General features: G+C 41.1%; 1 protein-coding gene across 1 annotated transcript in view; it reads right to left on the bottom strand.

The window, feature by feature from the left end:
* Positions 1-279: 279 nt before the first annotated feature.
* ZNF652 (zinc finger protein 652) overlaps positions 280-16,905 on the bottom strand; it is a 24,162-nt gene continuing 7,536 nt past the window's right edge. The window contains exons 2-5 of the mRNA XM_019523643.1: positions 8,297-8,444; positions 7,336-7,451; positions 5,424-5,568; positions 280-5,018 (exon numbers count right to left, since the gene is read on the bottom strand). Coding sequence (XP_019379188.1) covers positions 4,504-5,018; positions 5,424-5,568; positions 7,336-7,451; positions 8,297-8,444 — 924 coding nt within the window. The 3' untranslated portion in view covers positions 280-4,503. The remainder of the gene's footprint in view (positions 5,019-5,423; positions 5,569-7,335; positions 7,452-8,296; positions 8,445-16,905) is intronic.

Here is a 16,905-nt window from a genome sequence, read left to right as displayed (position 1 = left end):
GAATATTTTACCCGAGTCCAAACAACACCAGTTAATATGACATAGCACTCTGAAAAACACTTAAGAATACATACAATACAAATAATAGTTTGTATCTGAGCCACGAATAATAATACTATTTGTACTGTCAAGGGGTAGGGAGCAAAATTAAGGGTCTTAAAAGTATTGATCATTTTTGGCTCAGAGTTATATTTTGTTGCTCAACTACTTGGAAAAAACAGAACGGAGGATGATAAATGGAAGTGCTTTGTGCTTTAAATGATATAACTTCAGCTTTACCTCCTTCTCTTTTTTACCAAACAGGAACCCCCACCAATAACTGGTACAAGATCAACAAACTACAACAAGGAAAAAAAGCAAAGACTTTCATAGATAAGGGCTATATGCAGTAAGTCATATATGGAATGCTAAGAAAGAGATGGCGTCCATCAAAGACTGTACTGCTTAGGCCTGGTCCATTTTCCTCCATAGGACCCAAGCTTGAATTTGGCTTACAACACAAAATCAAGAATTATTATAGCCTTACAGCTGTTCAGGGATTCATAGCAATTGTTACAGCTAGATGTGAGGATAGCTTCTGATGTAATCATCAGTCCACCAAGACCAAGACTGACCACTAATTACTACTTTTGTCACCCGGACCAACAGAAAAGACAATCTCCTAAATAGGCATGGTGACAGCTGTTCTCTCATCCCGAATGCTTCTTTTCTCATCAGCAAAAACTCAGCATAGGGATGCTTACACTTCTGTTGTTTGTCATAACGATAAAGATCTGTCCCCATTCCTAGCAGGTTTTAAATTTTTCCTAAGCTACAAATTTACACTTAAAAAAACCCAGCTGTCATTGCTGCTGCTATTTGCAAACATACTAACACTTAAACGAAAGTTAGTTTATTTTGTGTGGTAATTAGTGTTTGTCAACTCTGGTAATTTTCTCTTTTAAATTATATGTTTAAAAGTCTGTAAAACAAATCTGATCTAGAGTCTAGTTTTTTCGCCCAACTCAAGTTCAGTGTGTTGGACTTAGAAAGAGTGAATAAACATGCCAGAAATGTCATGACTTGACTGCAAATGTTTAGCTGATGTAAACTGTCTTTGCTCCGGTTGCTTGAATGGAGCTATGATGATTTACAACACCTGAGAAACTGCTCCTTGGAAGGCTCAACTACAACCATGCTTATTTTAAATGACAATGTAAAAATAAGTGGCCGTGTTTCGAATAAAAAAGCAAACACACACAGCCCACATTTGCTAAATCCTTAGAAATTTGAAAACAAGTTACCGATCTACAACTCAAGAGAAAGATCCTCAGCAAACCAAATTTAGAAGTTTTGCTTTATACTTTTGTAACTCAAAACAGATTTTATTAATGCAAACAACTTCCATTCCTGGACTGCCACCTGTATTTCCTCTGGGCCGAAACTCTTAAAATTTAGTATTTTTCTGTCACTGTAAAAGTGCCTAAAAGGCCTATTACAGTGTCAGTAACAACTGTTAGTATACCCTAGGAAACTCTTTAGAAAACTAAAGGACACTCATGCATTAAAGCTAATACATACATTTATGCTTAGTTTCTTCACATATATTGGCAACTATTAGACAAGTGTTTTACCATATTCCCCAGTGTCGTGTGAACCCTGTGAAAGAAGATTCATACTAATATAAAATCATCAAGCTATTTTAGGCATAATCAAGTAGCCATGGCAAATCTCTCCTTTGAATTTCCTGATTTGTGTACCACTCAAACTTTTCTGTTACTCTAGCCTGTGTTTTTATGGCACAATAATGCAGGAATTTCAGAACAACATATCAGATTCATTTTTAATTTATCCCCAGATGATTAAAGAGAATCTCTCAAAGTTACAGGTCATACACCATGAAAACGTATTCAGAATGCAATTATGAAAGCTCATTTTGGGAGCCAATTTTACTTCTTTCCATAGGATAGTAGAAGTTCATATAACTTAGTAACAAAATCAAATGAAACCCAAGATGTGCTGTTACTATGCATCACATAATAGTAGCCTAATACTGTAAATTTATTGAGACGAAAATCATTTTGCAAAACTGGAATACAAATGATTTGCTAAGATTTCTTTTAGCATTGAAAAATCATTTAATAACAGGCCTGACCATAAAATAGTGGCACCACAGAAACTTAGGTTGCAAACATGGTGTGGAATGCATAGAACCTCCGGGCAGACCTGACACAGTAAATACAACAGTTGTAATCATAAGTGTAAGTTCACCTTCGTAACTTGCTTTATCACCTCTAAGATCGGGTATATATAAATATTATAGAGAAACATTTATTTATTTTTTTTAGAAAAACAAACATTATTTTTTATTTTTTTTCCAGAAATGCTGGGGGTTCAAGTTCAGTCAAAAATGTATAGGTATGATGGGCCAAGACTGCCTTTTTCTGTTCCTAAAATTTCTTATGTTTTTATGAAATGACATTAACTAACAGATCGTAGAAACTCAAAATATTAAAAGAGCTAATTTCAAAAAGAGCAAGAACATGGTATTTCAAAATACCATGCTTAACTGCATTAACCTTGAGAAAATAACGCTGGGAAGAATTTCCACAGTTTATGCTACTTTGAAGACTGAAGAAGTATCAGCCACAAAAGTCCAGTTCAGGAACAACTAAAATGGCAAGTTAGACTTTTGTCTGCTGGGGTTTCTGGATGTGGAGTTGGGTGGTAGTCGATTTATTAAGCAGCACAAAATAGTAGGAAATTATTTTAAAAAACCCCCAAAACTTACAGGTACGTGGCCTTGGGCCTGTCTCATCACTGAAGGTGGCAACCATTACCTAGACTGCATAATGCTGCTATACTCAGTTTCAGTTAAAGAACAACACAAAGCTGAAAAATAACAGCTACTCAACTGGTTAAAACTAATAATTTGGCTTTCCAGCCCACCATTCCTGTACCAAACTTGCCAATGTCATTCACTCAGTGGCTTCCAAGATTATGAAACTGTGACATGCCTAAAATTCAAAGTTTTCTATCCTATAACTGTAAAACAAATTTGTCAAAAACCATGACTATGAACCCCTAGAAATCATCCCATATTTTATACACATACTATGTTTATGGGATAGAGCTTCATACCATAGACACAGTGCTATCAGCATTTTGTTTAACAAGACCATTTTCCCATTCAAATTTCTCGTCTGCGCAATCTTACAACCAACCGATCAGAAACATATTTATGACACTCCCATAATTTCCCTCTCCTAACAACTCAGGAATTAAAAAAAAAAAAATCTGAAAGAGCAGCATTTGATATGATCCCAAAATTAAAATCATACCATTAAAAAAGCCATGAAAACCAGGCTCTCCTACATAGAGAGAAAAGATGCTTGGCTGGCTTCAGACAGTTTATATCCTCTCTGATGTCAGATCTCTCACTCACCTGTGACTTCACAACTCATGAACTATTAGATCTCTTCACTTGTAAGGAGTGTATCCCTTTCTAACCCATTCCACACTTCAGTCCAACTGATCTAAGTGAAATCTGCAGAGCAGGAATATGGTATCTCAATATCCTTGTCCCATAAACCTAAGAGACTGTGGAAAAGGAAAGGGAAGGTTTAAAAAAAAACAAACAAAAAACAAAAAACAAAACAAAAACAAAAAAGCCCCCCACTAAATAAATTATATGAAAGCTCTGAAATCAACACCACTTCTGAGGAAGCCTTGTCAGGAACTTCTTGGATTCCCCTCTTCTCTGAAGCACCTTTTGAGTTGTATGGATGTAAGAATAACTTTATCTATAGAAGCTATATGCATCTTTTAAGAATCACATTTTGATGATTATAAAAATTTATCTATTATACAACATAGGTCCAGCTACACTGAAAAAATTACACTGCTTATTGAAATACATTTCATTTTAGAAACAGACTACTAAATAGGTCTATACAAAAAACTCTAAAATAATTTCTGTAGTAAAATAAAGAGTGCGTTAGGAGAGCTACACAAACAAGAATTTTTTTGTCTTTCTCTATAATGCTTGTTATACTGTGATACGTGGCTGGCTCACTCCATAGCCAGCACCAAAAGCTGAAAAGAACTCATTACGATACACAGTGATACAATTAATGCTCTGTATTAAATCTCACAGCCTTTCCGATTAGTACAAAGGAAACCAGGCCTATCTCCTCTTTGAGGAGAGGTCCAGGATATAAAAGCAAGCATACCTCATCAGCTGATACGAAATTATAAAATTCCACAAGTCTGAGTATTTGAAATTTAAAAAAGTCCCCAGTAAAACACAAGCAAATTGGGTTTCGACCTGTTGGTTCCTCTGGTTCAAATGACCACCGCCAATTCAACTTCCTTGTTTGTTAACTGATTCATGGAAATATCAGGATGTTTTGCCGGGAGGCGCGATAGACGGAAAGATCCTCACCAGCTCTCCCTCTGCAATTTCCAGGAGAACATGTTTCCATATGCATAAAATGGGAAAACAGGTGGCAGGAAGCAAAAATATTAGTGGTGTTGTGCTGAATTGTTCTTTTCTGCCAAGTGTCGCAGAAAGTTGTCCTCACTCTGGCCTCTATGATTTAAAGGCTCACTCTTAAAGAGAGCAGGAGGTGGGGGTAGATGAGGAACTGGGGGAACTGGGAGATGGTGTGGGTGGTGAGGGTGAGGGTGGAGGTGAAGGTGTGAATATGGATGGGGGATAGGACGTGGAGGAAGCGTGGTCACTGGGTTCAGACTGATTGGTGGAGTTGGGGTGGTGGGTGTGTTCACTACAGAAGGGACTGTGGTAGCAGGAGAAGTTGTGGTTAGTGGAATCTGGACAGCAGGTGGCACATTAACAGGGCTTGTGACACGAAAGCACTTTTCCTTATGGGCCTTGAGCATGTTGGAGAAGCGAAATCGCTGGCCACACACATCACATGGATAGGGCTTCTCTCCCGTGTGAGTTCTGCGGTGTCTCTTCATGTTTGGGCGGCTAGTGAAGCTTTTGCCACAGATTTCACAGATAAAGGGCTTCTCTCCTGTAAGACACATACATGCAGCAGTCGATTAGGGCCTACTTCAGCTATAAGCAGTGACTGTTGCATATTGTATGAAGAACACTATGTTAATTTTGACCAAAATAAAGACATAACAACTGCAGCTCTCTCATAGATGCCCTTAATTTTCTCTTGCATTTTGATGTATCAAGATATTTGTGGTAAGTTCCCTTTAAGCCACAATAACTAAAAAACCATACCCAACCTTTGTTTTGCACATTGAAATATAGGCAGTGGGAGACAAGAGTAGCTAATGCATTAGCCTCTCATCTGTTGACTGAGGCAGAAACCAACTATGGCCTCAAAATTTGTTGGGATTAATACAAATGAAAACCTAGTATGTTAATGCGCTGGTAGCATCTGTCCTTTTCTTAGCTATGTTCTTACCAGTGTGTGTTTTCATGTGTTCGTCAAAGTACTGTTTCATGTTGAAGTCTTTGCCACACCATTGGCACATGAACTGTTTGTGCCCAATGTGGATGCTCATGTGGGAACGCAGCTGGTATTTGTACTGAAACCTTTCATCACAGTTCTGCAACAGAGGGTAACCATGACATTCAGATATCACAGATAAAGAAGCAAAAAAGTTTCATGGGAGGCATTCAATACAAAGAGCACCTGAAGTAGTTTAAAACATAGACCCTCATGAACTAATAAAACAGTCCAGACAATTTAACAAGAAGAGTACGGCTTGGGTCTGCACTAGAAAGCTCTGATAGTATACCCACGTCAGCTTGGAGAGTGAAAAAAAGATCATAACCTGCCACTGACATAGCTTTCCAATCAAAGTCACTGGTGCAGACAGAACCTATACCAACAGAAGACTGCCCTAAGATATCTAATTGCAAACAGTAGCCTCTCTCACTCTCATATATATATATATATATATATATATATATACACACACACACACACACACATATACACACACACACACACACACATATACACACACACACACACACACATATACACACACACACACACACACATATACACACACACACACACACACATATACACACACACACACACACACATATACACACACACACACACACACATATACACACACACACACACATATCACACACAATTCTCAGGGGATCCCTGCTTGGAGAACTACCTTGTGTATTCAGGAGGGACGATTGTAAAAATAGTTATGAAAAGTTAGGGCTTAAAGTTAATATACAAGATCTCTCTACTCCACTCCTAACAGGTTACCTCATGTGAGTGTGTACTACAGCAGTGCTCAACCTTCCAGACTCACAGGCTGAATGAGTGGCACTGGGTCCGCATTGCAGAGTTGGTCTAATCTGACTGCACACTGGCAGATCTATTGGGCAGAACCATGGCATCCAGCCTGCAGGGCTCCCCCCAGGTCTGGAAATTTGGCAGCAGGGGAGTGGCAATTAATGCTCCACCACCACCAAATTTCCAGATCCATGGGGGGACCCATGAGCCAGATTACACGTTTTGTGGGCCAGAGATTGAGCACACTGGTCTAGTATTATCCCCCGTGCTGCTAGAGGGAAGAGACAATGGGTTTTTCCAAGAGCACCGTCTGCATTCTTCCAAGTCTATTTGTGGTTTGGCCTTTAGGTGTCTGGTATATTTCGATCTTCATCCTCTCCAAATCATGGGGAGAGGTGGGGGGCAGGGAAGAAGGTCGTCTGTTTCACTCTCTCCCTCCTTACCCTCACGCCTAGTGCTGGAAGTAATAGCAAGCTTTGTTTTTTCTTTTATTGCTCCTAAGGTATAAAACAAAATATCTGGATAAGACGTCTAAAATACCTCCTCTCACTCCCATTTATTCCTGGCTTCAAGACAAACTGAGAGCTTCTTGCTTTTCCCCTCAAAGCGTTCAGATTAATAACTTTTCTTTGCTTCCATAGCTTTCTCTGGAAGCAAACCTCATACAGTAAGTAGTCTGTGGTTATTTTCGCTGTTCCAGCTTATATTTGTTTCAAACAACAGTAAAATAAATGAGATTTAATGTTACTTTGCTGTTGGCAGTGGTAGAGGCTGGGACTCGATTCTTTCTATCAAGGGTGCTTCAAAATCTGACAGGAGGAACAGGCAGAAGTACCACTCACCCAACATTTCAGTTATGCATTACTGCTGTGAGTACTCATGCTCTGCTCTCCACAGTGCGACTTAGTTTCAAGCCTTGATGGAACTGCACCACATTCACACCTCAAACACTTCCATATCCATTTGTCTCTCTAAACTGGTGGTGATACTTTGTTGCACAAGCCTTTTACCACATCAAGACCTTTCATTAAAATAACAGCCTCACCTCACATCTGAAAGGTTTCTCTCCAGAATGTTGTAATGAATGCACTTTAAGTGACATACTGCGTTTAAATGATTTTCCACAGGTTTCACATGTAAATGGCATGTCCTTTGTATGTGCTGCAAAACAATTTCATATAAGAAAAAGTTATTAAGAATGCTACATGCTACATTACTTCACTCAATCTTGAATCCTAGAAAGATTGATTCTTTAGTGGTGAATATTATCTGGTGTTCCTAGTACTACGAATGTACCCTTTTAGTTTTTTCTCTCTATCCTTGATCATGCTAAGGCAGGGGTGGGCAAAATGGCAGATCCAGCCAGCAGATGGACACATTTCCCAGCAGCCCCTGCCTGTGTGGCTGGTTTTCATGGAGACCCCAGCAGCAGCCATGCTGTGATAGCATGGAGGCCAGGGTTTCCATGGAGACTGGCCCCAGCAGCGCTGGCAGGGCAGGGAGCTGCTCCGGGGCTGGGCTGGGATCTTGCAGCAGTAACAGCGTGGTCCAGAGCCAGAGCAGAGCCGTGATCTGCAGCCTGCATGCTCCAGGCAAGGATGTGGAGGCAGCGAATAGTGGCTCTGCCTTGGCTCCGGACCATCTTGTCACCTCTGCAAGGAGCTGGGGCAGAGCCATGATCCACTGCCTGGAGCATGCTGCAGATTGTGGCTCTGCCCTGGCTCTGGACCATGCTGTCACCACTGCAAGACCCCAGCCCTCCACCCTGCCAGCACTGCTGCAGCTCATTTCCATGGAAACTGGCCCCAGCCACGCAGGTAGGGGCTGCTGAGAAATGGAGTCCACTGCTAGCCAGATCCGGCCTGCAGGCTGGACTTTGCCCATCCCTGTGCTAAGGCCACTGGGTTACCTGTGTTTTATGCTGTTTATTAAAAACAGTGATTAAGATATACGAACCAGGAAGACAAGGTGGAAGTCTGAATAAACATAAAACAGCAAGAACTCACCAACCATGTGCTTTCGCACATGGGCCATGGTGTAGAACTTCTTTTCACAAATCTCACAGGAGAATTTTTTTTCTGCATATCCGTGGACAATCTTGATATGTTCATGGAGGGACCAGAGCTTCTTGAATGATTTATTACAGGAAACGCACTGAATGAAAGGGACAAAAATAAGAAAGTTCAGTTCAGAAAAAGATTCAAAGCTGTGAGTTTCAGGAGATCAGGCTCATATCCGCTCGCACAAGAAAGAATGACCCCTCAAACAAGAAGGCAGTCAGCATCACAATACATACTACATCAGTTTGTATATCAGTCCATATTTACTGCTCTATGAACTTGGTAAATGTAGATATTTACTAGGACTACACATCAAAGTAGAATGGGTGAAAGAAAAAAAAGAGTTAATATATTTATAGTTTGGTGCCATCTGCTGAAGTCTCAAGAGCAGTGCAGTTACTACACTAATTGTTTACAAAACCCAATGGGATGTACAAGAACAGCTCATGCTGGATCAGTCTCTCAACTCACACTCTAGTATCAGAGCAAAGTTTTAGTCTGACCATATCAGGGTCTTTCAATAATAGAGCTACAAAACTTCAGGCTTTGCAAATATCTTGGATGGCTCAGGACTGAAAAGGAAGCAGTGTCTCAATACCAGACAGCTCATTCCAGCACCAGGACCCAAAAGATAGCAATACATGGTCAGACTTCTGTGCTTCTTGAACTCTGGGTTCCTGGAAATTGTAAGATTAGAAGGTAACATGCAGGTCCCTCACTACTGATCCAATACACTCCCAGATGCTGCTATTCTTATCTTTAATTTACATTAAGCAGAGGCTGTCAATTCTTTGGTGGTTTTATAGGGTGGGTAAGTTAGCATGGACTTATTTTCACATATTGAGAAAGACAGCTAGATGCCAGAGAAGTACAAGTCCTAATTCTGCTTTGTAAAATGACACTTTATGACCTTTGGCAAGACACTTAAGAACATGGGAACACAGGGCTCAAATGGTCCTCTTGCAACATGAGGTCTAGTTTTCTGCATTTGTAGGCATCCATTTACCCAAAGATACCTAAAAATTGTGCACTTTGAACACTGGCACACCACAACCACCATGCACAAAACCAGAAGCATGAGGAACATGCTACCACATGCCACAGGTAAAAAGCAAGAGAAATTAAACACTGCCAATGCTCTGCCACTGAAGCGGAAGAGAATTGCTAACTATATGTTCAGAAGATCACAGGAAGTAGACCACGCCACGTGCTACAGAAGAAGGGCAAAAGCTTCCACAGCCCTCATCTCTCAGACCTGGGGGAAATATTCCTTCCTGATCTCAAATTTGTCAAAAGGTCTGATAATGAGAAGACCAAGACTCTCTAGTCAGATATCTGGGAGGTTGTTTAGGACTGGCAGGAGCATGAGCATGAGTATACCCTAGTCAAAACTCATAATTTAGCCATTGCCTATGTCCAGTAGTTCAGAGGAAGGGGGTGATGGAGGGGAAGCAAACAAACAAAATCCCTAGAAGCTAATAAAATGCTCATGAGGGGGGAAAAAAATCTTTTCTGCTCATGCAGACAACCAGAGAAAGCCATGAAGCGTGGGGTTACCAAGCACTTATCACACAGTGAAAGAGTTCTCTTGGTACCCCAGAATGGACCACAAATACTTGAATCCAAATACTATGCACAGACTGCTGAACCAAGAACTTCCTATTGTACTACCCTTTCCATAAAACTTACTAACTTCTATCTTAAAGCAATTCAGATTCCTTGCCTCGTATTTTTCCTGAACAAAATGGGGATGTTACTGGAGGAGTGCTGAAGAACAATTAACTTCTGTACTGCACTTTTCAAACTGGACAGCACTATACTACTAATATTGGGGAAAGATTAAAACAATTTGGCAAAGATAGTGCACTATATTCTGCAAGACAGTACCCTTCTTTAAAAAAGGAAGAAGGAAGAACTGGGGAATGACAGACCGGTTAGTGCAACCTCAAAACCCAGAAAGATGGACGTCATCAAGGAATCTATTTCTAAGCATCTAGACCAGAGGTGCTCGATTCCCAACCCATGGGCCAGATCCAGCCCATGGAGCTGTGTCATCTGGCTTCCAGGGTGCCCCAAGGAGCCAGAAATTTGGCAGCAGGGGTGTGGTGGTTGCTGCATTAATTGCCATGTTTCTGGAAGCTGCAGCAGCATGACCAATCCTACATGTGAGACTGGGGCCATGCAATGGGTCAGCCCACAGACCAATCCCATGCACCTGACCTGGCTCATGGACCAGTCCCACCCCATTCATACAGCCTGCAGTCCAAAAACATTGGGCATCACTGACCCAAATGATAACAGTGTGATCAAGAACAGTCAATATGGATTCAGCAAGAGCAAGTCATGCTCTTATTTCTTCTACAAGGTGATGGGGTTCATGGATGGAGGGAGAGCAGATGCGATTTATCTTAACTTTAGCAAGGCTTCTGCCATTGTTTCCCATAACAGTCTCATTAGTAAGCTAAGAAAATACTGATCAAGACTGAACTACAGTAAGGGGATATATAACTGGTTGGATTATCACACTCAAACAGCAGCAGCCTCAATTGTTTCCTGTCCATTTGGTAGGAGATCCTAAGTGGGGCTCAGAGGGGCATGTTCTGAGTCTAGTACTGTTTACTACATTGAAAGATTTGAACCAGGGTGGTCCAAATGGCAATTTTGGCTGCGTGCAGCCCACAGTGAGTTAACTGATGGCCTGTGAGCTCTCACTGATGCATCGATCCTTCCATTGCTCCTGCTGCCACTGGTCACCAGGATCTCTGTATTCTCTCTTCTTTCTTCAGCTTCTGTTTCCTGGCCCCATCCTGGGGGTGGAGCAGCTCATGGGGCCCTGCATGGCAAAGAGGGTGGGAGGGTGATCCATCAAGTGTGCGACCACTCAGGAGTTGGTGAGACCTGATTTAGAGGATGGGACAGTTAACAAATTTACAGATTAAATCAAGCTGTGTAGAGTTGCAGAAATATTGGAAGATTGAATTAGGAATCAGGTTGACCTTGATAAACTGGGGAAATGGTTCAAAATGAATCAAATTAAGTTCAGTAAAGACAAGTAGGAAGTGCTGCACTTGGAATAGAAAGATCTGGTACATCACACAAACACATGCAACCAAGAAGGTCATTCTCTTTTCCAAGTACCTACTTGCAGACATGTCAGAAACAACTTACAGTCCATCTGGGTGGAGGGGTAGGGGGGAGGAAATTGAGAACAAAACAATGTTAAAAGGTGGTGAGGAATCATTTGACTTCATAAAAAAAAAAATTGAGAACTGTAAGCCCAGCATTTCAATGAATGACCAACCCTAAGCAATCTAGCTTATATAGAGTCAAAATTAAGATGGTTTAATAAGACCATACAAAATTTTGTAACAATATTAAGTGAAAAAATTTATGGAGGAGACAGTGGCGCTCTTCTAAATTGCTATAATACATCATGCAGACCAATCTTAGTTTTTTACTAACAGTGATCTTTATAGTTTATCAGTCCAACTGCTACTTAGGTAATGAATCCACAACAAGCTTCTTCTGGACAAGGTCTGAAGCATACATTACCCCAATGTATACTGCCAACATATTATCACTGCCTTCGCTAGTCAAATTCTATTTTTAAAAAGTTAAAGTTTGATCACTGCTTTGAAACATGTTGGAAATTTTAAAATTCACAAAGCATAGTTGCCTTGCAAATTTTTTACAGGGAAAACCTAGCGCTTCAGCCTCAGACAGTTGCAACTGAAACAGTAAGACGCTCAAGTCAGAAACCGATCTGGCAAGACATGGAATCCACTTGCTTCCTTCTGCTCCAATTGGAGATAATATCTTCTATTTTACAATCTACTTGACTTCTTGTAGACTGGGTCTCAATCATGTGTCTGTCTGTCTTGGAGATATTTTCAGGTCAGGCTGAACTTGTTATTCAGCACCTAGGCTGCAGTGCTTATCTTTACAGCTGTGCATCATTAACCAAACAACACCTCTATGAGACAGTTCCTCATTTACTACTAATAAAGTTGAGACACAAGGAAAGTAAGTAACTTGCTGAACATCTCTTAGCAAGTAAGTGACAGGCTGGAAATTGGCTTACAGCCAGCTGTTTCTTGCAATAGACCAGGTTGCCTCTGCACATTTAAATCCATTTGCTAAATCAGTTTGAATAATTAATTTACCCTTTGCTATTACCAGCCCCTTCTGTGTTTTAGACACGTTCCTGTTTATATTTGTTTACATTGTCCCAGCAGCCAAGTACTTCTGGTCCACTTCTGGGTCCACTGGGGAGCACGCGGGGGCTTGCCTGTGATTCTCTGGCTTGGCGATCGGCCATGGGGGGACCCCAGGTGCCCCCCCCAGACCCAGGAGGCACCAGTCATCAAGCCGAGGGAGGTATGGAGGGCCCCCTAGTGAACCCCCCGGTGGACCCAGAAGTGCTTCTGGTCTACTTCCAGGTCTGCTGCCAAGTGCTCTGGGGAGCCCCCCACGCTTCTGTAGGACACTCCATGCGTCCCAGCATCACGGGATTCACGAGCCATCTGCCACCTAAAGGTATGTAGAAAAAACATTCAAAGCTGCGTCTATGTCTGAATCTCTGAATCTTTCCGAATCAATTTGGAGAGATTAAAGGGTCCTCTGATTTGATTCTATTTGGAGATTCATCCACCGAAATGGGCCAAATCTCTCCTGAATCGAATCAGGGACCAAAGCTTCGCGCAGCCCTACAGCCTACCCTACCAAGATCCCCATGTATAGGGATCATTCTGTGGTATTTGTGGTGTTTCTACAACAACAGGACCCTGGTCCATAACTAAACTCCTAGGTACTGCAGTAATACAACTAATAAATAAATAAATAAATAAAATTAGAGGGCAAGATGTGTCACTGCACTATTATAAATTGTATCTATATAGATATGTGACACTATTGCAACTTTATTGTTATCTTAGAAAAAGCTTAGAAAAAGCTTTGTTTGGCTCACTTCTATGCTATCTTTGTTTTAAAAAAAGTGGCTTACCTCTGTTGTTGCAAAGTCTTAGATTATGGAACACAAGACACAGCTATTGACGTAGCTGTATTAATAGCATTACACACAGAGACCCAGTTCTAGAGTTTATAAGGACCACAACCATCACATTATATGGAAGCAAACAACTACATTTTGCTAACTTTAAAATGGCTACAGAAATAAAATTTTCATAACAACCCACGTAACATGGCAGCCTACACTTTATTTTCAAAGATGACTTGTGCACTTTGGATTTGACTTTCAATTAGATGTAAGCTCTTAAATGGCTTGGTCACTCTTCCAAGTGTAATTTTGGTTTCTACCCCATTATGTTCAATACAAACATATTAACAGCAGTGGTCAAAAGACTAACTTTCTGGACTAATGACCCCTTTCCCAAGTGGTAAGCATCTGTACATGCAGTTTTGACCTGCGCTTCCAGATGTCCATTATATACCATATGTTAATTCCATTTACAAATTCTTGATGACAATTTTAAAAGGTCAGCTGCTATTAACCAAGCTACCTTAATGACAGCCACACCCTTTCAATGTATATTTAAATAGTCTCCGCTATATCAGGAGGTCTTGAAATAATTCACTGAAATTACAAGGATTTTTCTAATTAGCTGACAGGCGAATGCAGCAAAACCTTTAGGGTTTTTTTTTTATATTTTATATACAAACGCATGCAATTCTTTTTCAAGGGCAATGAGCTTCACATTTATGCCAGCATCTAAACCATTTATCATTCACTCAAGATTCCACAGGTGCTAAGTGATGCTACCAATGCCTTACTTTTATGTAGATGCACAGTAATTTCTCATTTTTCTTTCTGATTTATTACATGCAAAAAATCACAGAAGACTCTATTCTCTTAGACCAGGGCCCATGGGCTCCAGCAGTGTCCTCTTCCTCTATTGTGTGGCAGGGGAGGGCCCTATGCTACTTGTGTGGCAGAGGGAAGGGGTGTATGCTGCTGGCAAAGGCCACACTGTGGGGGAGCAGGGCAGAGCCCACACAGGGGACTGAGCTGCTGGCACAATCTGCATGAAGGCGCAGGGGGCAATCTGTGTGGCCCATACAGTGTGTACCCAAGGGGCCACACACTGGTTCCACCTGCAGCTCCTGGCTGCATTGAAATTGGAGAGCCATCGTTTACTTTGGAGAATTTTAAGAAAAAATATCATACTGGAACTATCAGTGATTTGAATGCATGTGGCACTACTCATTAATAGGATATGGCTATAATAGACTGCTTCTGGCACAGATATATCAATGAGGAATGTAAGAAACTGTAATTCTGACAGCTCTGCTAGGAAAAACAAAGGGTAGAGACATAATTATACTAAAAAAATATGAGACTTTACAGGTATAGCTTTTTTTTTTTTTTGATCAGGGGAAGAGAGAGAGACTGATAAAAAAATATTACTCTGGCAGTATAGCTCCATCCTCAGTAAGAGTGCTTTGCAGTCCACCCTCTGGAAAGTGCTCTTACTGGAGCCAAAGTTCCAGTGGTTTCTAGAGCTTTTTATTACCAAGTCATTTATACCTACTGAGAAGCAGGTTTACTTGGCAGCTTGATACCAGATGCAGATGAGTTATCAGTAGAACTGGTTGATTTTTTCCTATACTATCAGGTACAGACAAAGCTTTATCCAAGCACCTAACAACATAGCTTCTCAATGTCTGGTTATTCTCATGGCCTGCTTAGTTATAGCTTCATAGTCAAACCTTTTCCCAGCACTTCTGGCTCCAGGAGTGACTTCATATCCATTCTTAAAGCCTCCTCTACCATTGGCAATGGCCCCATTTCAGTCATCAACAGCCAGAAACTGGGTATTATGTACCTAGCTCATCCCTTGCATGTAGACAGGAATAAGAAGGGGTTGGAACCAATTGAGGTCACTCTGCTTGTAACTGGGAAAATCCAGATTTGCTTTGTCTATATTTAAAAGCTCTGACACAGATGCACCAAATGTCAGTCACTGGTGGCTGAATTATGGCTGCTCCAAGGAACAGACAAGGTCTTAAGGAAAACGATTCTGAAATTTGTGGAGTCAAATGGCCTAACCTGCTGTTAGCTCAATTTTTAAAGCCCAGTCTGGTTTATGAGATAAAACACGGGGCTGGAACTCAATAAAACTGGTTTCTATCCCCCACTGTCACTGGTCCACTATCACTCAGCAGACAAGTCCCTTTGCTATGTCGTCTACATCAGTGCTTCTGAACCTTTTTGTATCAGGACCCATTTGTAAACATCAATGGCCAGTCCTAACCCAGTGCCCCTCACCACTGACCCGCTGCTCCCCACCCCCAGACCCCCTGTGTGTGGAAGGGGTATCTGTGGGGCAGGCATGGGAGCCCCCCAAACAGCCCCTTGCAGGCTGGAACTCTTCCAGCGTGCAAGGAAAAACCCATGGTTTCCCACATTTTTCTCCCTTAAAGGAGACTCTCTTTTTAAAGTTTGCTCATAACCCTTTCATATATTATTGTGACCCATTTTTGGGTCGCAACTCACAGGTTGAGAAATGCTGGTCTACACCACTCAATCACCATGCCAAGCAGTGAGGCAGTGCTGCCCTGATGTGATTCACAAACGCATCATCCCAACCAGAAGCAATGTAACCAGTCTACTGTGGTAGTGCACGTGTACCAATAAAGCTCTCAACACTAGGTCAACTATGCTACTCTGGTTCAGATGTAGTTTATACAAAAAAAGTTTGGAGCATTTGAGTACAGCACTGCTCAACTATTATTTAGTGTAGACAGCCAAACCAACCTCCTTTGTAAAATGTTTTGAGATCTACTGATGAACAGACAGCACAGCAGAAACCAGATCATTCATACCTAGCTGATCTGCAACCTGTTTAAAAATTCTCAGCCAGTTGCCAAATTAAGAATGAACCAACCATATTTGCTACAACTTTTACTGCAAAGGGCACTGTTTTTCCATGGACCTGCTACACATCAGCAATTCCACCTGTATCTTATGACTTTGTATACAGTACTCTTGGTTGCTCTTCAAAGCCCCAAGGGGCAGGGAGTGGGGGAGGTTAAACACAGAGCCAGGGAGGGAATATTAGGGACCTAACTGCAAAGTACCCAAATTAATTTTTTCCTTTTATCTCTTTGCTATGAGCAGAAATCTAAGGCAACACAATGCAGTCATAAGCATACCTTGTAACGTGCCTCTACCAAATAGACAGCAGAAAATGTTTAAAATGTAGGAAGAATCATAAATAAAGTAAATGCAACCTTGTCCTTTTGTAACAGTGTAACCTACATGCCAGTGAAAGATCCAGAACCCCAATTTAAAATAAAAAGAGAAAGCAATTTAAAGACTATACAAGCAAATTCTCAGCAAAGGTAAAAACATTACTAGGTGCTGTACTAAAAGTTAAGATACATTTTAGACAGGGACCCAAACTCCTTGACTAACGCTATTTTCAAGATCCTTTAGTCTTCCATTTGACTTGTCACATTTCAACACACCCTCCCCCACATACCCTCAAAAAATTAAAAATGAAAACTGACATTTGGAGTTTTATTTCATGGCAGCC

The sequence above is a fragment of the Gavialis gangeticus genome, unplaced genomic scaffold (genome assembly GCF_001723915.1).
Source record: "Gavialis gangeticus isolate Ggan-Ray unplaced genomic scaffold, GavGan_comp1, whole genome shotgun sequence".
Classification (NCBI taxonomy): domain Eukaryota; kingdom Metazoa; phylum Chordata; order Crocodylia; family Gavialidae; genus Gavialis; species Gavialis gangeticus.
The sequence above is the reverse complement of the archived record's forward strand: the minus strand, read 5'-3'. Positions and strand labels throughout refer to the sequence as shown.